Consider the following 22,665-nt stretch of genomic DNA (forward strand, 5'->3'; position numbering starts at 1 on the left):
ATGGTTAAACACAGTGTCTCAAGTTCTTCATTTCATAACATATAACACAAATGATGATTTTCTTTTTCTTTAAATGGTTTATTTGTTATTTATGTGGTAAATTAGTTTTTAACTATTATTATTTTACATTAAACAAATGTTTATTTATGTACTGTCCCTTTAATAAAAAAAAACACCTTAAAACCTTATCATGTCAGACAGAACAACCGCTCATCTTATCTCTCAGCAGTGGCACTTGTTGAACTTTGTAGTAGTAATTCTACACATAAATGTTAAAATATCCTTGAATGCAAATTGTTTTTATGAGAGAAAATGTTTTTAATTAACTTTTTTTATTTTGACTTTTCAATACGGATAAGTTCATTAACTTGAATTATCATTTAGTTTAATTTTATATTGTGCATTGTTGACATATCAGTAAAAACTTTGTAATTAATTATAACTATTAATTTAAAAGTAATTAGAACATCTTGATTTTAGTGAGAGTTTAGACACAGTAATATTTATACATTTTTATTATCATTATCATTAGTAGTAGTATTATTAGTAGTAGAAGTACTAGTATTATTAGTATTATGATTAGTATTATTATTATGTTTTTCTGTGTTTTCGGTCTTGTTGTTAGAGTTTTCGGCCATGAATTTTCATTTATGTGTATTCTTAACTATGACCCCCTTTTTTTCATCATAGTGAAAGTTTATTTCATGTAGTGACTAATTCTGACTTTTATAAAGCCTTGGATTTTGAACTTTTTTTAAAATTTTGCTGAAAAACCTTCAGTATCTTTGAAAAAAAATATTCTTCTCATTTACAGATAAACGCTGCCTTAAACATTTTATCTAAAAAAAACAACTTTAATGTCATGTTTTTAGGTAAAAGGAGACACTTAGCAAAACGTAAACAAATGTAAATTTCGTTTATAACATTTTAATTTTATTAACAGTGAACGACTGACGTTAAACTGTTTTGTAACAGATTCTTACAAACGTTTCATAAGATGCTTCAGATTCTTGCTATGATGCATTTATTCAACAACAATTAAATGACCTTAAATATGGAAATCTATCAGAATTAAACAATATTTCTTATTATTATTTTTAACATTTAATTTGGGTTATTTCTATATTTCCATGTTTAATTATTGATTCATTAAAATTCAATCATTCTTACATTAAAAGGTTGAATTTGTTTTTGTTAATCACTGATACAAATAAATTATAAACTCAAAAATAAATGTTCAATGTAATATTTTGTAAAAGCCTAGTCTTTTAAATTCAACATAAAAACGTTGGTTTTTAAATTCCCACCAGACAATACCAAACGAGTACCGAGTTACTTGATCCCACCGTCAGCCAATCATACGACGCAGAGATGATCACATGATGTCTCGTGGTCAAATATAATCTATTATGTGCAACTAACGTTACAGTTTGGTGTAAATGGAAAAGTTAGCTCGAGTAACTCGGTGCTCGATTGCATCGGTCTGGTACGATCGATAACTAATAATCCCGACGTCTGACGCGCAAGTTTTTTAAAAATACAATCATTCCGAGAACGTTCACCCGACGCGTCTAAAAAAAAAAAAACACCCTCAGCTCTCGAACGCTATCTGGCCTGGAAAGTACAAGTCTGGCCCCTGCTCTCTATTTAAAGGAGGCTTCCATTAATACAGTCACCGGTGGGTCCTCGCTCTCCTCCTCCTGACACCGCTGTATGTTTTTGCTCGTCGGCTACTTGTCGAGGAATTCGTCACTCATGACTCGCCACCTGCTGCTGTCACGTCTGCGGGTGTTTGTGTGCCGACAAGGAAGGATTACAGTCATCATACGGCGGACATTTCACGGCAGCCAGGCCGCTGACCCGGGCGTCCACACACACACACACACACACACACACACACACACACACACACACACAAACACACACATGGTGGTCACAAGGTGGAAAAAACATGTCACATATTTCCGGTTGACAATCAGGTGCGACCTCGGTAAAGAGTCGTTGACAATGACCTTGAACCCCCCCGCCCCCTGCTTTTGAACTTGTGAGGCGACCCGACTCCTCTTGACCCCGGTGACCTCGTGACGTATGGTATGTTTAACCAGCGTCACGCCGGCTTCAGTCAGAGGCGAAGATTTTTTGTATATGCGTAGTCGGCAGATATCAGGGAACGCCGCTCGGCCAATGACAGGCTTGCCATCGCAACACACCCCCCCCCCCCCCTCACCCTCCGACCCCTCCTCACCCCTTCCTCGCCTCATCCACGAATGACGTAAAACAAACATCAGAACCGCCTCACGAGCCTCTCGCTCGCCGCCCGGAACGCCGCGGTGTTTCGCCATCGCTCGCGAGCAAAGTCAGGATAAAAAAAAGGGGGGACTCACTCGGAGTTGGGGTCCTCCTTCAGGAACGCCTGGATGACGAGCGGGAGCTCGGACTTGACGATGTACAGGTAGCTGGACATGGCTGCGGTATAAAAAATAAAATAATCGAATCACAATAACGTGAACGAGAGGAAAAAAGGTGTAAAGGTGTTGCTGGTTTTGAGAAGCACTGAAACCGGGCATACCTCTGCCAAGGAGCTCGTTTCACAATGTTAAAAGATTCATAATAATTCCTCAAATTTGTATTTATATTGTCACTGAATTCTCGTGGATATGAGTTTTATATATATTTTTTAAAAATCCTGTTTTGTTTTTCTAGATTTGGGGAAACTGGGCGCAGCAGCGACTAGAAGCCATACAAGTGGAACATTTGAAAAACTTTCTAAATCCCTCTTTTTAAAAATGTGGTTCATCCATCTAAAACATCACATGTTAAAGAATAAAAAACTAAGAAAAAACGTGTTTAATACAATAATAAATAGTAGTGATGTGTTGATGAAGCTTCATGAAACAGTGTCATTATGTTCAGAGTCCATTGATGGCGTCTCTGCACTATTTTCTTTTGTTTTGTCATGAAGCTTCGTCAAACCATCACTAGTGTTAAAACCAGGGCAGGTAGATTCCTTCAGGGGCCACATTATGCATTGTGACTGTTGTAAGAGGCCGTCAATCCAAAAGAAAAAAAAGAGAATTAATATGATGGGAAAAAAATGTAATAAAAATAATTCATATATTAATTGAAAAGTGCATCATAAAATAAGCGTATTGTGTAATTTTTCATTCATTTTATAAACATATTGGCCTAAAACCAACATATTTAATGACTTAAATAATACGATTGTTTGTCATCAGAAACTTTAATCGATGATCATTTTTATATTTTCACCTTTGACCTCTTGAGGGCCACATAATTCAAGCCAGATGGCCCCCAAAATGTTCCTTAAAGATTGGAAAATACTCACATTTTGTCCCAAAAAGATATCATATATACTGTGTTTTGTCAGAATTATTTTGGGGGCAAATTTACTGTGAGAGACACAGACGGTGGGTTTGTGTTTTGGAATCACTCAGAATATGTTTAAATAAAGTTTTTTTCAAAGAGAAAATAAAACAAAAAGCAAAATAAGGCACTTTAATGTAATATTCCAACAGATGAAGAATATGCCAACAGTGAGTACATGCAACAACTACTGAGCTTAAGGTGTTAATGAGAAATTTGAATTTTAAAAATCATATTTTAGTCTTTCATTCTTGTTATCCTTACCGCCGATATTCTGCAAGGTAATGGCTATTCCGGCGGCCATTTTGCCAGGATTGCCAAACGCTCTGTATCCGAGCTGCTCATAGGCTCTGATTCCTGTGGATCAGAGGGAAATGATGGAATAAATATTCAATAACTGACCATTAAAATGGTAAAAATGTTTGATGACGTTGAAGAAAACTCACCGACGATGCCGGACGACTTGAGCAGCAGGTGGATGGAATAAGAGGACAAAGCTGCGACCGCCGTCAGAAGAAATCTGATCCAAGAAATGAACGTTTCAATCATACGAGCGACTCAAACACATGCTTGACACTTTGTTGACGTTTGTAAAAAAAAATGTAAATGTCTTATATTTAACAAAAAAATGCTTTTAATACGCTATATTTTTAATATTTAATATATATTTTTATTAATGTGTATTAATATGTTCTATTTATTTTTGTCATATTTATATTTTATTACAATGTTATATTATTACTGTTTATTAAAAAAATATATATTTATAAAATTTTACATTTATTTTATATGTTGTTTTTATTACAGTTATTTTTTTATGTTAAATTTATTACTATCTATTAAAATATTATATTTTTAAAATGTTATATTTTTTATGTTATATTTATTTTTTAGGTTATATTTATTACGGTTTATTAAAATGTTATATTTATTTTATATGTTGTTTTTATTACTGTTTTTTTATGTTAAATTTATTACTATCTATTAAAATATTATATTTTTAAAATTTTATATTTTTTATGTTATATTTATTTTTTTATGTTATATTTTTTACTGTTTATTAAAATTTTATTTTTTTATGCCATATTTATTAATGTTTATTAAAATGTTATGTTATTACTGTTTATTAAAATGTTATATTTATTTTATATGTTGTTTTTATTACTGTTATTATTTGTTATCTATTAAAATATTATATTTTTAAAATGTTATATTTATTTTTATGATATATTTATATAAAAAAAATATTATGCCATATTTATAACTGTTTATTAAAATATATATATTTTTAAATGTTATATTTATTTTTTGTGTTATATTTATTACTGTTTATTAAAATGTTATATTTATTTTTATGCAATATTTATTACTATCTATTAAAATATTATATTTTTAAAATGTTATATTTATTTTTTATGTTATATTTTTTACTGTTAAATGTTAAATGTATTTTTATGCCAAATATATTACGGTTTATTAAAATATTATATTTTTTAAATGTTATATTTTTTATGTTATATTTATTTTTTATGTTATATTTATTACTGTTTATTAAAATGTTATATGTACTTTTTTATGCCATAATTATTACTGTTTATTAATATGTTATATTTATTTTTATGCAATATTTATTACTATCTATTAAAATATTATATTTTTTAAAATGTTATATTTATTTTTTATGTTATATTTTTTACTGTTAAATGTTAAATGTATTTTTATGCCAAATTTATTACGGTTTATTAAAATATTATATTTTTTAAATGTTATATTTTTTATGTTATATTTATTTTTTATGTTATATTTATTACTGTTTATTAAAATGTTATATGTACTTTTTTATGCCATAATTATTACTGTTTATTAATATGTTATATTTATTTTTATGCAATATTTATTACTATCTATTAAAATATTATATTTTTAAAATGTTATATTTATTTTTTATGTTATATTTTTTACTGTTAAATGTTAAATGTATTTTTATGCCAAATTTATTACGGTTTATTAAAATATTATATTTTTTAAATGTTATATTTTTTATGTTATATTTATTTTTTATGTTATATTTATTACTGTTTATTAAAATGTTATATGTACTTTTTTATGCCATAATTATTACTGTTTATTAATATGTTATATATTTAGATGGTCTGGATTCGGCCCCCGGAGTTCATTACATAATGATTTCATTCCTTACATTTTTTGCTTGTATTTGCATTTTCTCAGTGTAAAAAGCTGCTGCTCAGCAAACATCTAAAGCACGATGGACTCCAGAGCGACAGACATTCTTCAGATGTTCGAGTCCCACCGAGAAACAATTCGACTCCATTGATAAACTAGAAGAACCGAACGAGTGATTTTCTCAGACCCACAGAGCCACAGGTCACACAGTGTTCTCTTCATGCATTCCTGCTGGTCTGATCCCACACCCGGGTCACCTTTCTCAGACCTTCTTTTTCCCACCAGTGTGTCCCGGGACACGTGAGGGATCTGATCCAGGACTGGGCCAAAGATCGAAACTTATCATTGTCTGGAGACACAGACCCAGACCACCAAGGCTGGAGGCGAGAAGGTGACGGAAGCAAAAAAAAAACCCACTGATGGGAGGTTCGGTTATTCTGGGCGAGGACCTTCTTGGGGATCTGGTGGGGGGTCGGGGGGGCGTGAGTAAAAATAGAGGTTGTGTTGTTATTGGAGAGGACGTGATACCAGACGCCGGGACGGACGATAAATCAGCGTCGAGTCGCGTTCACGACGTGAGAAGCGTTTATTTTCACTGCAGGTTAAGTACGAACCGTCGGTTAAAATGGATAGAATGGAACGTAAAGTCTATGCTAATGTAGCGACCGGCGCTAACTAGTCTTCGTCCAAAAAGACACTTAAAAAACATCCAAATACCTCCAAATACTGCTCGTCTGTAACGTCCATCTTGTATTAAAGCTTGGACACGAGTAAATGTTCCTGAATATTTAAACAATTCTATAGTTTTTATTTTGTTTTTAGCGGATGTTGCTAGGCTAGCTGCTTAAATCCTGCGCACTTCAATGAGGAAAAACAAGCGTAAAATACAAACTTATTTAAGTTTTTTTGGAACAATTTCTCAAGTATTTAAAACTTGTGTTATCTCAGGGTCAAGGTGACCCGAAGGCCCGAAAACAAATGTGTTTGTGGTATCCCTTGTGTTTTCAATCTCAATGGTAGTCATGTTTATGGAAGTATATCATTGCAATCAGAATATTATTGGTTGAATTCAATGTTTTTGAACAGAAAAACTAGTAATTTGGCTAAAAGTTTGATGAAGTAACTCAAGTACTTAAGTACTTATTAAGTATTGTCTGGCGACACTTTTATACCAATATTTTTATATTGAATTAAAAAGGCTACAAGTTTAAATATTTTTTAATTTAGAACGTTTGTTTTTCAATTAATGGAATTAGAATATCAAACTCTACGTGTAAAACATAAGGTATTTTTTTGAAAATATTCGTTTTTTTAAATTCAATTTGATGTCAAGAAAACCAATTCAACCTTTTAATATACAAATTATTGAGTTAAATAATTTATTTTTTGTTAATAAAATTTCAATATACAAATTATTGAGTTAAATAATAAAAAGAAACAATTAAATAAAATTTAAATATAAAAATTATTGAGTTAAATAACTTTTTTTTTAAAAATCAATATACAAATTGTTTAATTAAATAATTCAAATAAAATTCAAATAAAATTTAAAAATACAAATTATTGAGTTAAATTATTTATTTATTTTTTACTAAACGTTCAATATACAAATTATTTAATTGGAAGAAAACTAATTACACCTTAAAATTAATTAATTTATTATTATTAGTTAAAAAAATGTTTTTAATAATGCAAGAATTAAATAAAAAATATATTTCAATTAAAACCTTTCAAAGTAAACATTTAAATTGTTAAATTCAACCTCAATATTCACTCATTAACTTCCATACATTCTTTGATTCTTACAGGAAAAGCAGAATCCCCGTGTTGGCCATGGCGTACGCCAGTCCCAGGATCCCACTGCCCATGATGGCGTTCCCGAGGTTGAACACTGACATGCCGAAGGACGTCTTGCCTTCAAACTGAGCAAGAAAAAGAAGAAAATCAAATGAATTTCATGTTTAATAACAGTTTTAATCTACGTCCTGAACACACGACTCACGTCTGTGAATTTAATGGTTTTCTTTCCGCCTGCATTGGGAAGAAACTCCTGGTTCTCTTGACCTCCGTCCACGTCGTCCAGCCTGGAAGAAGAAAAACAAAAGTTGCTTCTCCCTCCTGATTGGTCGACGATCCGAGCGGACGGCGTGCGGTTAGAGACGTACCTGGCGGTGCCATTGCTACGTGAAGATCCAGAACATGCATCAGAACGACACGCGTTAGTGAAACCGGTCATACGTGCAGAGAAAATAAAAAACATGCCGCAAGAAAGAGGGAAAGTTGAGACTCACTGATCGTCTTCCGGCATCAGCTTCATGGGCACGACCATCTCGTCTCGCAGGTCGTGACCTTTGCCGTTGGATAAGATGTTCATCTCTGAGTTGGCGGACTCCATGACGGTGGCGCGTCCGTGGGACGAGTCGACGACTGTGGGTTTGTTGAGAGGAAGATGAGTCGTCGTGTGTTAGATTCACTAGATGTTCGTCGTTTTCCATGACGGGTGAAGATGTGTCGATTATTCACACGTTTTTTTTTAATAAAAACATTTGATTGAAGCAGCATTTTTTAATTAAAGCAACTTTTTTTCATTTAAATATCTTTTTATTTACTCTTTTTTGTTTTTTTATTTAGACTTTTTTGTCTTTGTTTTCTTTTTGTTTTTTTAATGTGTTCATGATTAAAGCAACGTTTTTTTTGTTAAGGCAAATTTCTTTCATTTCAATATTTTTATATTGATGTTATTTTGTTTTTTATTTAGGATTTTTTTGTCTGTGTTTTTTTTAATGTGTTCATGATTGAAGCAATGTTTTTAAATTGTCTAAAAAAATCTGTTTTTGATGATTGGATTGTTTTTATTGGACTTTTGTTTTTAATTTAAGCATTTTTTTGTTTAAGGCTACTTTTATATATCGAAAATGTGTTTCTTCTTTTATTGATTTTTTTTCAGTTGAGGCAACTTTTTGTTTTTTATTGAAGCAACTTTTTAAAATTTACATCTTTTTTTATTGAACGAATTCTTTAATAAAGCAACTTGTTTTAATTAAAAATGTGTTTTTGGTCAAACATCCTTTTCTCTTTAAATCCTTATTTTCAATGGAAGTAACTTTGTTCCTGAAGAAGAGGATGGAGAGACACGAGGAGGAGAAGACGGAGAACTTGTTGGAAGGATTGTCAGTAGAGTAACTTGTGTCAACAGCTCCGGTGGTTAAAGGTTATTAAAGTGCGTCGGCTTGATTTCCTCCTGAGTTTCCACTGAGGTCATTAAACACTGATCTGAGATAAGAGAGAGTTTCACACCAGCAAGAGGATGGAATCTATTAGACTAGTGGGTGTGTAAATGTACTTTAAATATATATATATATATATATATATATATAGTATAGTATATAAATAATTGTTATGATATTATGTAAAAAGAATTCGTTCTTTGACCCTTTTTATTTTTGAAAGAAATTATATTTAAGTTAAAAGTTTGTATTATTACAGTAATTCAACAATGGTATCCATATATTTTTATTTATAAAAAATATATTTTATAAATTGATTGACGATTGAAATATTATAATGTTAGAAAAAAACGTTTTTTGAAATGATAGTTTAATTAAAAGTTTATATTATTAAAGTAATATTGAAAATGAATAACCTTATCCTTATATTTATATATATATAAAAATATATATATAACCGTTATAATATTTTATATATTGATGGATGAGGAAATAATATTACGCAAAAAAACATTTTTACCATTTTTTATTTTTGAAAAACATTATAGTTTAATTAAAAGTGTATGTTATTTAAGTATTATTGGAAAATTCAACAACATTATCCATATATTTTTTATTTTTAAACAAAATATATATTTAGTGGTAGTTAATAGATGAAAAAATGATATTAAGTAAAATAAAGTTTGACTTTTTTTTGTTTTTTAAATAAATGTTTAGTTAGAAGTTTGTACTTTAACCGTTATATTGGAAATTTGCTCAAAGAGCTCAAATAAAAAGAACAAATTGCAAAGAGATGTCAAAGTGCAAATATAAAGTGCATAGATCAAGGGAAATAAAACAAATATCTTAAAAGGATATAAATATAAATATATACCATATAAGATATATACAATATATATAATATATACAATAATATATATATAAATATAAAAACATCATCCCTTTACTTTGCTCCTCATTAGTCTTCTTGTTGCTGTTGTATGTTTTACTTCTGCTACATTAAGAACTTTCAAAATAGCCTTTATTTACATAAGTCTACGATGTTACACAACAATTAAACTGAATAATCTATAGTAGTACAACTTAAAACTGATAGTTTTAAAGGTAACTTTGCAACAACACATTGATCCAATTTAATCTTAAATCTTAATGTTGAGAACAGTTAATTCATATTATTATGTCATTAAATAAACATGTGGAAAAAGTAACATTTCATTTCTTATATAGAAACGTAATAACTAAACAATCATCTATGTATATATTGTGTATACGAGTTCAAAACATCAGGTGATGATTGTCCTGTAGATTCAACATGTTACACTTCATTTATCGTAATTGTTTGCAAACACACGTGAAGTCTGGCGTGTTGTCATGGAAACAACAGGCTGATGCAGGACAACAACAGACAAACCACGGACTTCATGTAAAGCTACAGCAACACCAGGGATTCAACACTAGGAACTAAACGGATGGTTTCGTCCATCAGTGATTCATGACGAGTCCAAATATACAAATACAGTTTCATCTACACTTTAGTCCCGTGACAGTCCATCTCACTTCTGGTGCACATAAATCTTTATTATTATTTTAGAGTTCTTTTAACCATTCGAGTTCTTTTCGAGTTCTTTTTAAGTTCTCGAGTTCTTTTTTACTTTTCAAGTTCTTTTTAGTTCTTCATAAAAACAAGAACAAAGTTCAAATATAAAGAACAAAGTGGAAGGGATGACAAAGTGCAAATATAAAGAACATAGATCAAAGGAAATAACACAAAGATAAGATACAAAGATTAAGGTAAGGTAAGGTAAAACTTTATTGATCCCTCAGGAGGTTTTTGTTTTTTTCCAATAGCCACAGAAAATACAGCAATTTTTCATAAAAAATAAATCAAAATAAAATAAGAACAAGAACAAAGGATGATACAAATAATAATTAAAAATATAAGGATTTGTACTTTTTGTAATTACTTTTCTTTGTTCTTATGACATTTTATCGGAAAAAAGTATCGTTCATGTACTGGTATTAAAGTGAAAATATCCATATTGAACATTTTTGATCAAAAACCAACTAGTGTTTCCATTGTTTTGCTGTTTTTATCCGTGTTTTATCCGTTTATCCGTTGAAAATAGTGTTGATATTAAATCATTTTTTTGGTTGGCGACCATTGGTCGACAGTGTTGTCCACGTTAAGGAAATAAAGTTAATTTCTTTAAAAATTACATTTTCAAAAGCTCATGTTTCTTCTGTTAAGGCAAAAGGTTCCATGAAAACATCTCCACGACCCACTTTTGGTTCACGTCCATTCACTCAGTAACAGTCGCAAATGTTCGCCACTTTTTCTCCTGGCGTGGATCATGTGAGAAAGTTGTATAAATCTGGTTTCACAACGCTCCGGTGTTTCCATAACCTTCGCAACAGCGACGGCGTCTCCTCGTGCTTTCCTAAAGCCTGATCCCGAACACAATGCTGGATGTTGTTGTGTTTGCACCGCGGCGGCAGCACAACATCCTGATTGTGTTTCCACTCCAGGCAAGAGATCAGTGTTGCTGTTGAACTCAAGAGGTTCGCTGATGTCACCCCCCCGCTGCTAGCAAAGTAACGGAAGAACAAGTCGCGCTGTGTGATACTCAAAACAACCACCGGGTGGGGAAGTACGTTTACGCCGAACAACGTTCGTTTAAGGTTTTACAAGTTTTATAAGCAAACGTACCATCATGCAATAGATATACACAAGTTTTCTTTTGTAAACTATACAGGAATTTGATAAATCTTCTTTATATTTGCACTTTGTCATCCTTTGCACTTTGTTCTTTATATTTGCACTCCTTCATCCCTTATCTATATATATTTATATATCTAAATAAATAAAAAAATTAAGTTTTATATATTAGTGGATGATAGATGAAGAATTAATGTTATTAACATTTTTTACTCTTTTTATTTTTTAAATAAATTATAGTTTAATTAAAAGTTTCTATTGCTACAGTAATGTTAGAAAAAACAACAACATTATCCATATATTTTTACATATAAATAAATGTATTTAAATATAGAAGTGGATAATAGATGAAGAATATTATGTAAAAAAAAACTTTTATTTTTATTTGTATTTTTGAAAGTAATGATTTGCACTTTGTTCTTGTTTTTTATGAAACTACGGTCTGCTGTGTACTGGACCAAGTACAAATCAATCTAATCTAATAAAAAATAAAAAATAATTAATGAACAGAATTAACCCTAAAAAAATATGAAAAATGATAAAATATTTAATGTAAACCTTAGTTAAATGTTTTGACTATAATATTTTGCTAATAAAATCATAACTGTTACACGTTCAGTGACAAACTATTCAAAAAATGTGTATGAAATGAACTATGATCATCATGATCTACTAATTTAACCAGTTTTTACATACTTTTTCTTAATTACACTGGTTGATATTCCTATTTATTTCTGCTTTTCTTGTGTTATTTTTCAAGAATTGTTATTCGTTTCCTTTGATTTTCGGTCTTCCAGCCCCTCACAACTGTCCCACTATAACAAAACCTATTTAGAAAAATTGAACAAAATAAAAAATGAGGGGTAAACGTGATGGAAACTTTAACACTTCACTTCACTTCACATAATTGTCGGCAAACACGGGTTAAATTGTGCATCTTCTGACCTCGAGTAACTGCAGAGAAAACGTTGACAAAACAGAAAAATGTTGTGTTTGATGCGTGAGGTAATGATCGGGTCATTACAGATCAACATCCATTCATGAGCCCGGATGATCGTATAAATGTGTCAAAATGTGTTTTTGGTCAAGGATGTTGATAAGGTCTGGAAAGTCCCATGTCAAGATAACACAAAACCTCATAGTCAAGTTTATTAAAACGATGCTTTTGATGCTACGTTTATGTTTCTCTAATAACGGTAAGGTTTTACATGGCACCCCGTAACACCTACATAGTCTGGCTATTCTATCTGACACTGTTACTTTAAGATATATCTAAGGAGCCAAGGTCTCAAGTAGGCATCTCCCACACAATATATTGCATTAGCTCCTTCTTTTTTTTCTTTTTTTTTTGTTGTTAGCTTAGCTAGTGGCTAACCACGCTAGCTGTACTGAAGCGTAATTAACACCCACGTAACACTTAGTATCTTTGTTTATTTTGGAGATTTAAATCTGAATTCTGTAAATCTAAAATTAAAAAAAAGAAAACTATGATTTCTAAAATATAATTTGGACATTTTACAACATCTTAAAAATACATTTTATACATTAGGTCCTAAATGAAGTGTATCTTGTTTGTTATAGTTTGATAAAAATGAAATTATCAAGTGATTGTATCTTCTAAACCAAGCGAGTCGAACTTAATAAAACAAAGCACAAACATTTTTAAACAATAGAGGTCACGGGTCGAAAACAAGAAGTGTGTTTAACCAGGAGTACAAGTATGATATTGTCTTTGCATTCTTGGAGTAATTCATCTGTACTGCAACACTAATAGACTCAGGGACTCATCCATTCCTTGTGCTATTAGGCTGAAAAGATGACTCTCTTCTATGTTAATCATGCTTTTATTTGTGTTGCTTCCTTTTGATTTGTGTTCTTTATACTTGCACTTCCCTTGCACTTTGTTCTTGTTTTTATGAAACTATCGTCTGCTGTGAACTGGAAACCTAATTTTACCGAAGGAGATCTCCAGAGGGATTGATAAAGTCCATCCAATCTAATTTAATCTAATCTTTACTTAAACGCTCAAATCCTTAATTTTACTTTTACACTTTTTTGGTGACATCCATGATCTCTGTTCCTTTGTGAACACAAACATTATTTCAATTGTATGATTATTATTATTATTTTCGTACCAGTTAAATGTCAGGATTATATTCACGGAAAAAAGTAAAAGTACAAAAGCATGACCTGAAAACAAAGTACAATTAAGTAGATTTGCATCGATGTGTGTTTGATTGTATGCAGACGATGGTGTTCTCTATGTGTGTGTCTCTTAGCTGATGTGTGAGTTTGTTTTGAGGCATTATTTAAATGAAATGACTCAAAAACAGAAGTTTTGTTTCTAGAGTTTATGTTTTACTCATGTATACTATCCAAGAGCCACAAGCTAATGCTATATCAGAGAAAAACACATTTTTATTTTTCTAAATGAAACAATTTTAAGGCAGTAAAAATCAATAGAAAATAACTTTTTTCTATACGGGAACCACTGGTCTTAAGTACTGATAGGTCTCAATAATAAGTATAATATTAAAAGGGATCACATGGGAAAATGGGAACGTCTTAAAACTGTACAGATTTCTAAGAAAGACCAAAATACACACATATAAAGAAGAAGAAAAAAAATCAAGAGTTAAACTTTTACCCAGGTTTGAAAAATGAAGCGTCTTCTATAGTTACGCTTAATATTTTCACCGTTTTTAAGTGATTTACTGTCAGAACTGGACACCCGAGCGAAGCTAAAAACGAGCTAATCCGACTAGCATCGACGAAACGTTAGCGAGTCCCGACAAGCCGGCGAGTCTCCGGGTGCGAGATCCCTGCACTGTGGCCGAGGTTCTCATGTGAAAAAGTCTCTCTAAGAAAATTCTTCAGCACTGGGGGCGGAGGCTGGAGGGCAGGGGGGGGCGGTGGTGGTGGTGGGGTGGCTGATGGTGCGTCACAGTCGGACCTCTTATGTAACGCGCCCGCCACGGAGGGGCGTGAGAGTTGAAACGTCTCATTCAGAGTTCCTGGACTTGCATGACATTCGAAATGTTTGAACAGGTGGACGAGCAAATAACCATTTGAGAATTTTTTTTCCATTTGTTCAAGGTTTTTTTTTTGGTGACGTCCATGCGAGGCAGAAGGGGGGGCGAGGACCGGGGCGAGGATCGGGGCGAGGACCGGGGCGAGGACCTGGGCCAGGACCGGGGCGAGGATCTGGGCGAGGACCTGGGCCAGGACCGGGGCGAGGATCTGGGCGAGGATCGGGGCCAGGATCTGGGCGAGGATCTGGGCCAGGATCGGGGCCAGGATCGGGGCCAGGATCTGGGCCAGGATCGGGGCGAGGAGCACATGTGGCGCTGGTGTGTCAGGAGCACGGCACGAGGTTGACCCGAGAGCGCCTGGCAGCACCAGCTCATCCTGGGCCACGTGCCTCTCGGGGACAGAGGGGGGTATGCTTGTGTCCTGTGACCCCCCCCCCCCCCCCACACACACACACACACACTCCCCCCTCACAAACACACACACACACTCCCCCCTCACACACACCCTTCTCCTCCTCCAACCAAACCACAAACTCACCCGTCAAACTCTCAAGTGTTTGATTAAAGCGTGCAGTTAGTGACACGCTTGAGTTTTTTCACAATACATTATTGATTTTCTAACAGTGACGTATCAATAAAGAAAATCGTTTCAGATCATATTTTATTTTTAAATGGTAGTTTTTTATGTTATATATTTTTTATACATTACATGTATAAAATAAATAGTTTGACTTTTCTTTTTAGCAAATAGTCACAGCAATTTTTTTTATTTTTGTGTTGCAATTAATCCATACGGCCGCTAGATGGCGTCGGTAATTACGTCCAGCTCCAGAGCTACAGGAACACTGAGATCCTGGGGATGACTGAGGACGAGAGGATACAGTTGACTCCTGCAGCTTTTAAAGCTGACGTTTGGAGATGTTTTAAGTGAGAGCAGTTACGACTTCGTCAAGAGTCATGTGGTCTGTAAATATTGCATCAAGTACTCGACAATACTGCAAATATATACTTGTTACTACTGTATCACGATATACTGTATCGCTGCCCCTTTAACGTGATATGTACTGTCAGTATGTGCCAATACACTCCCGTTATTACTGGTGTTCATGATTCTAGAATTGTATTATTTATTGAGTATATTGATACTTTGACATTGACTGCTTGGATGGGAGACCAATATTACGAAACTACACCGATTTGTAATATTTCTACTGCTTTAAACTATAGGTTGCAATGTACAATAAGCCAAACAAATGCCTTCAAAATATACAACATACTTATAGTCGTTGTTATTTTTTGCTTCATTAAAAAAACGTCTTAAGAGTATATTTTTTGTTCATCGAATAAATTGCAAGTTTTCTATCGACAATTTTTATTCTTTTAAACAAATTTGACTTAAATTAGATTTTCTATTTACAAAAATAACTTTTAATATAATTATGTATTTGTTATCCCTTATATTTTTATTATTACTTTGTATTTATTGTTACATATCTATTGATTCACGTCCTTTTCATATAATAATTTCAATAAAATCATAAACTTGTACTTCATACTTTTCACAACATTACCTGATATTTTTGAATTCTTTGCCATATTTTCTACTTATCTGCCTATTTTTCCACCATATTTCCTCAATCTTCCTCATATCATCTCGGAGGAGGAAGAGGCGGATGACTAGACATCCCATCATGCAACAGGCCATTTTTTAAAACATATTTTGGTTCGAAACATCAGTTTATCTTCATCACTTCTATTGAAAATACAAAAAAAACAGTATCAAATCATAAGAAAAAGAGATACAGTTGTAAGTATTTCCTGCTCTCCTTCAGACGCCTCCTCTCATTCTTCTAATTCCTTCTCTTTCTCCGCTCACATGTCGAAGAACATCGTAACGGGTCATACGAGGGCGTTGAAGTCAAAATAGGAATTCAGACGAATGTTTGACGCGCTCTTGAGCAACACAAGTCTCGTAAAGTGAAGGATTTTAAAGAAAACAGTAAACAATTGATTAATAAATTAAAGTTAATTTATCAACTTTACAAAGTTGTATTTTTGCTTTTAATGAAGTGTGACATCAGGAGGTTTGTGTGTCACGACCGTGTTGGATTTCATTTAACGGACTCACATCACGTTTCTATTTGTTCAGGCTTTTCCTTGATTTTCTGGTTTCTCAGTATTATCTTGATCTTTAAAGTATGTACTTTTTTGAGTATTGTTTTGATTGTTAAAGCGCTTTGTGACCCTGGTCTGGAAAAGCGATATATAAATAAATATTACTTACTTACTTACTGTTACGGTTCAATACACTTTTTTAACACGAGGAAATATATAATGAGAATCTGACGAATGATTGACAGCTTCGAACTTCTTGAATGTCAACTTGAAAACACAGATTATCTCATGAATGAGTCGAACCAGACTTGCATGACGGACACATGACCTTGAGCGAGCGAGAAGAAATGGGCGTGGCCAAACTTCAAGTCCTAATTTTCTACTAAATAAGCTCCTGAATGTTCAAACATAGTTTTGACAAAAACTAATTGATTTGCTTCAATAGTTTTCAGTGTCTGCTGACGGAAAGAAAGTTTCAGTTAAAATTGGAAAATACTAAATATTTGGATTCAGAATTTATGTTTTTTTGCTAATTAGAGTCTCGTCTCTCAAAAAAAAATTTGTTCAAGACGTATAAAGTTAACAAAAACTGAAATTATTTAAGTTGTCGAATCTATTAACAATACAAATAGATTTAATTTTTTATTACACTTTCTATTCTGACAACAAATCTCAAAGTGCTAGAGTTGAAACAAGATATAGACGAAATAAAAAAACAACATTTTAAACAGAACATTCGGCCATTAAAACACTGCTTTGTTTCTTTGTGACTCGTTCCAAAATTGGAATTTTGTTAGTTAATAAAAACTCATTATTTTTGTAAATGATGACATCAGCTGTGCCTTTATTTTCTCACATTCTAGTGACGAATCAAGTGGAAAGAAAATGATTGAAATATTTTCTGTTCTATTACTGTTTGATTTTACATATATATGTAAATATATAATATATATATATTATCATGTGACTCTTGACTCGAAGATGCTCATTTTAAATCAGGTTAATAAAAAATAACCAGGAAAAACACAAACTCTATATTATAAATTGATGATGATTTTATCTGAAGTTAATGCCGACATTAAAAAGGTCAATATGTCATTAATAAAAAACGAGTTTCTGTCAGAAAAAAGACATATATGAAATACTATATATATATATATATATATATATATATATATATATATATATATATATATATACAGTATATATATAAATATATATACAAAATATTGTTATATATGTATATATATATTTTGTATATTCTCTTTTAGGATATATATTCATAAAACCACAAAAAAAGATATCTAGTATTTCGAATATATATAGTATTTCTTACTAAGAAAGCAAAAATAATATTAAATCTAGTTAGAAAGATGAGTAAGAAGTAATATATATTCGAAATAATATATATTTTTGTAACATATAACATATTTATATCTGTAATACCTTGTTCTGAGCGAATATATATCCAAAAAAAAAGAACTAGAAGCCTTCATTCATGTCCAGCAAGTATTGGTGCTACGCAGCCAGACGTAACCTACACCAGAACACCTATAGATAGAAAAGCGCTCGTCCGTCAGTTTTCAAGTCATTAATTAACATCCATAGGTTTGAAACCGGAGTCGCCGTGAGACGTCAGAGGAACATGCGACACTAAAGACTCACCTCTGGAGCTGCACCGTGACGCTCAAATGTAAACATGGACTTTGTTGGTGAAAATAGCAGCCGAGCTGAACTCACTCACTGGAGTTTGAAAGTGCGTTTGGAAGAAACGCTGGAGGTTCTGGTCGAATATTTCACCTCGACTTTAATACTTCATTATGTAAACGTGTGTACGAGTTGTTAAGCTAAATTGGATCATATTTACTTATTTACACTTTATCTTGAGAAGTGTAGTCGCACAAGGGAACAACATCTTTGAACACACACAAACAACACACACTTAATAAACAATAACTTAAAAACTTCTAGAGAGACTTCCTGATTGTTCCACTCTCTTTTTGTTTATTTATATAGGACTGAAAATAAAGATATATAATATGTCAGAACTTCAACCAAAAGTTGCTGGAGTCGACTGTATCCTCTCGTCCTCAGCCATCGCAGTTTCAGTACTCTTTTAACTGGGAAGGAGTTTAATTGCAACCGAAATTAACCATCGCATTTCATTTTTGCATGTTAATCGTGAAAAAAAATACATATTTTTTGTTTAAAAAACACTATTGTAATATAAGTATATATATGTTTTTTTTTTTAATGTAAGCCCAAAATAAAAAATGTGATACAGTGCTGTTGAATGTTGACACAGTAACATGAACAAAAAGATCCTTATATATTAATACATAATAATATAATATAATAATAATATACTGATGTGTTGGTGAAGCTTCATGAAACCCGTGTCATGTTCAGTGGTCAGTAGGTGGCGCCATCAGTTTTAAAAGGATGTTTCATTAGAACAATTGTTCAAAACAAAGGAAAACAGTGCAGAGACGCCATCTAGTGGACTCTGAAAATAATGACACTGTTTCAAGACGACTTACGTAAAGACGACTTTGATAATCACAAAAGTTTCACAGTTATTCACGACTACAATCCATTGGTAAACAAAGTTTAAGATTTAAAAAAAAAAATTAAAACCTATTCATGCAAAGCTATTCAACTTGTGATCATCCACCTCTGTATGTTTTCGGACTGTGTGCGTTTGTGTCGACTAAAGCTAAATGTAAGTTTGAGTTCACATGAATCATCTATAAAGGTTTTTTCGTAGTAAAAGACACATTTTTAAAAAATATTGTTTTTAAAGAGCCTTAAACAACATTTTTTATCTTTGTTTTATCTAAAATGACCAGATTTGGCTCCCTTGGCCTTGACTGTGTTTTACTTAAAAGGCACGAGAGTGAAAACCCCGAACTTTATCCTAAAGACGACTTTGATATCGCGAAAGGTTTCACGACTACATTCCACTGTTAAACAAAGCTTAGGATAAAGAGTTAAAACCCATTCACGCAAAGCTATTCAAGATGTGATCATCAACCTTTGTATGTTTTTGGACTGTGTGTCGTAGTTAACGATAGTTTAAATATATTCTTTTTAAAAAAGCACTACACAATTTTTTTCACAATTGTCTAGAGACTCATGTATTGTATTTATTCACTGTTTTGTTTATTCTTTGGATGTATTTTCACATTATATCCATTGAAACATCATCAGTTACTCTTGTACACGTGAGCCTGAGATGATTTTTTCTAACCGGCATCTGGACTTTACTTTTGGTGAAGCAATATTTACAGTCGGACGCGAGAGACGTATACGAGCAGACGCTACGATTCAAATGCATCGTCCGATCAAATCATCGCTCGAGCGACAGGAACGTTCCTGAGCTCAAAACTATTATTAAACCGCCTCGAGTGTTTGACACTCAACACTTGAGCTCTTTATATTCTCAGGTCAGCTGGCGGCTTCCCACATTGATTAAACATCTGCCACACACACACACACACACACACACACACACACACACACACACACACACACACACACACACACCCCCACACACACACACACGCCTGTGCGGAGGCCACTGACCGCTGCGACACTTGTGTACATTGAGATGAACCCAGAACCATGAAGGCTGTTGTCGACTCGCTTTTAAATCAATATATTTTATTTTGTTTCTAAATGTTTAAGACGGATATTTAGTGTTTTTTCGTTTCTTTGTTTGTATCTTTAGTACAAGTTGAGTTTCCTTATTATTTTTAATAATTTAATTTCAGTTGAAAATGGTTTGATTATAGTTGAAAATTGTTTGATTATAGTTGAAAATTGTTTGATTATAGTTAAAAATTGTTGGATTATATTTTAAATTGTTTGATTATAGTTGAAAATTGTTTGATTATAGTTGAACATTGTTTGATTAAAGTTGAAAATTGTTTGATTATAGTTGAAAATTGTTTGATTAAAGTTGAAAATTGTTTGATTAAAGTTGAAAATTGTTTGATTATAGTTGAAAATAGTTGGATTACAGTTGAAAATTGTTGGATTATAGTTGAAAATTGTTTGATTATATTTTAAATTGTTTGATTATAGTTGAAAATTGTTTGATTAAAGTTGAAAATTGTTTGATTATATTTTAAATTGTTTGATTATAGTTGAAAATTCTTTGATTAAAGTTGAAAATAGTTTGATTAAAGTTGAAAATAGTTTGATTATAGTTTAATTGTTTGATTACAGTTGAAAATTGTTTGATTAAAGTTGAATTTTTTCATTATGTTTGAAAATTGTTTGATTAAAGTTGAAAATTGTTTGATTTTAGTTGAAAATTGTTTGATTAAAGTTGAAAATTGTTTGATTTTAGTTGAAAATTGTTTGATTATAGTTGAAAATTGTTTGATTATAGTTGATTTTTCTTTTATTATAATCCCATTATTTACTGAACAATTCCATATTTCCTCTGGTTCTTTCCGTATTTTTCTTTTTTTTTAATTTAATTTTTCACCCAATGAACTCATTTAGAAACCATTGTGTTGAAGAGACGTTTTAAATAAAGTTGGATTCGAACAGTGCGCCACGCTTGTGCACTTGTAATCTCAGTGTTGCCAAGGTAACCTGGATAAAAAAATATATATACTTTTCTTTGGATTAAACTTGATAAAACTGCAGTAAACTCTCTGGGAACACGATCCTCCCACACACCAGTATATTTAGAACTTCAACTGTTGATTTAGTCGCATTTGCGTGTTTTTTCCATATTATCCTTGAGGTGTGTGTGTGTGTGTGTGTGTGTGTGTGTGTGTGTGTGTGTGTGTGTGTGTGTGAGAGAGAGAACAGTACCATGTGACACACGCGTTCCCACTGAAACTCCTTAAACACTAAAATAAGTAAATCAAGTCACTGGTGTTTGTTAGGAACGTGTTGAAATAAAAGCAGACTCTAGTCACGCTCGTATTTATGGACAATAGATGGACACGATCTGTCACTCACGGGGCCACATGGTGGTGACATCTGGACGAACCGATCGCCCGCTTATCGATCCGATCGATCCGATCGATACGAAATTAATCGTCTTTCAAATCCACGTCGTTTCGTCGCTCAAGTGACGCGTCTTTTTAAAAACCCGCACAAAGACGAGAACACGTCAGTAGTTCTTTGGGAAAAGAAAAGGAAAATGTCGTGGATCTCACCGGAGAAGGAGAAGGTTCGTGTCCTCCTGAGGTTCTCCTGCTTGAGGTTCTCCTGGATGAGGTTCTCCCGCTGAGGTTCTCCTCCGATAGAGAGGGTCTGGAGATCTGGATCGTGGAACGTCGCTCTTCGAGGAAGAGGCTCGAGAGAAATGCTTCGGTGTGGAGTCTGTGGTGGGGGTCGCTGCTTTCACTAAGGTCCGCCTCTTTGGCTTCCTCCTGCCTCCGTGAGGGGGAGAGAAGGAGAAGGACCACCTTCAGCCGGGAACACGAGCCTGTGGAGGAGGTTTTGAGCGTGAATGACTCAAAACGAACTTGTTGGATTTGGACCAGTTGAACATTGATCGGTTATAATTGGAAAATTGTTTGATTATAGTTGATTTTTTTTATTATAGTTGAAAATTGTTGGATTATAGTTGAAAATGGTTTGATTACAGTTTAAAATTGTTGGATTATAGTTAAAAATTGTTTGATTATAGTGGAAAATTGTTGGATTATAGTTGAAAATGGTTTGATTATAGTTGAAAATTGTTGGATTATAATTGAAAATGGTTTGATTATAGTTAAAAATTGTTGGATTATAGTTGAAAATGGTTTGATTATAGTGGAAAATTGTTGGATTATAGTTGAAAATGGTTTGATTATAGTTGAAAATTGTTGGATTATAATTGAAAATGGTTTGATTATAGTTAAAAATTGTTGGATTATAGTTGAAAATGGTTTGATTATAGTTGAAAATTGTTGGATTATAGTTGAAAATTGTTGGATTATAGTTGAAAATGGTTTGATTACAGTTGAAAATTGTTGGATTATAGTTGAAAATGGTTTGA

At 32.5% G+C, this 22,665-nt stretch overlaps 2 protein-coding genes across 3 annotated transcripts in view; one reads left to right on the plus strand and one right to left on the minus strand.

Annotated features, from left to right (window-relative positions):
* The window catches only part of slc38a3b (solute carrier family 38 member 3b), a 36,284-nt gene extending 14,309 nt beyond the window's left edge, over positions 1-21,975 (minus strand). Inside the window, exons 1-8 of one of the 2 annotated variants that reach the window (XM_087800362.1) lie at positions 21,839-21,975; positions 7,860-7,995; positions 7,734-7,748; positions 7,571-7,652; positions 7,375-7,490; positions 3,831-3,904; positions 3,649-3,741; positions 2,385-2,466 (exon numbers count right to left, since the gene is read on the minus strand). In XM_087800362.1, coding sequence (XP_087656488.1) covers positions 2,385-2,466; positions 3,649-3,741; positions 3,831-3,904; positions 7,375-7,490; positions 7,571-7,652; positions 7,734-7,748; positions 7,860-7,963 — 566 coding nt within the window. In that variant the 5' untranslated portion in view covers positions 7,964-7,995; positions 21,839-21,975. The remainder of the gene's footprint in view (positions 1-2,384; positions 2,467-3,648; positions 3,742-3,830; positions 3,905-7,374; positions 7,491-7,570; positions 7,653-7,733; positions 7,749-7,859; positions 7,996-21,838) is intronic. The other variant, XM_087800363.1, reaches the window with a different exon arrangement.
* LOC148070144 (ubiquitin-like modifier-activating enzyme 1) overlaps positions 1-22,665 on the plus strand; it is a 280,272-nt gene that overhangs the window by 117,203 nt on the left and 140,404 nt on the right. The window lies entirely within an intron of this gene.

This window comes from Callionymus lyra, chromosome 10 (genome assembly GCF_982586985.1).
Source record: "Callionymus lyra chromosome 10, fCalLyr1.hap1.1, whole genome shotgun sequence".
NCBI classification, from domain to species: domain Eukaryota; kingdom Metazoa; phylum Chordata; class Actinopteri; order Syngnathiformes; family Callionymidae; genus Callionymus; species Callionymus lyra.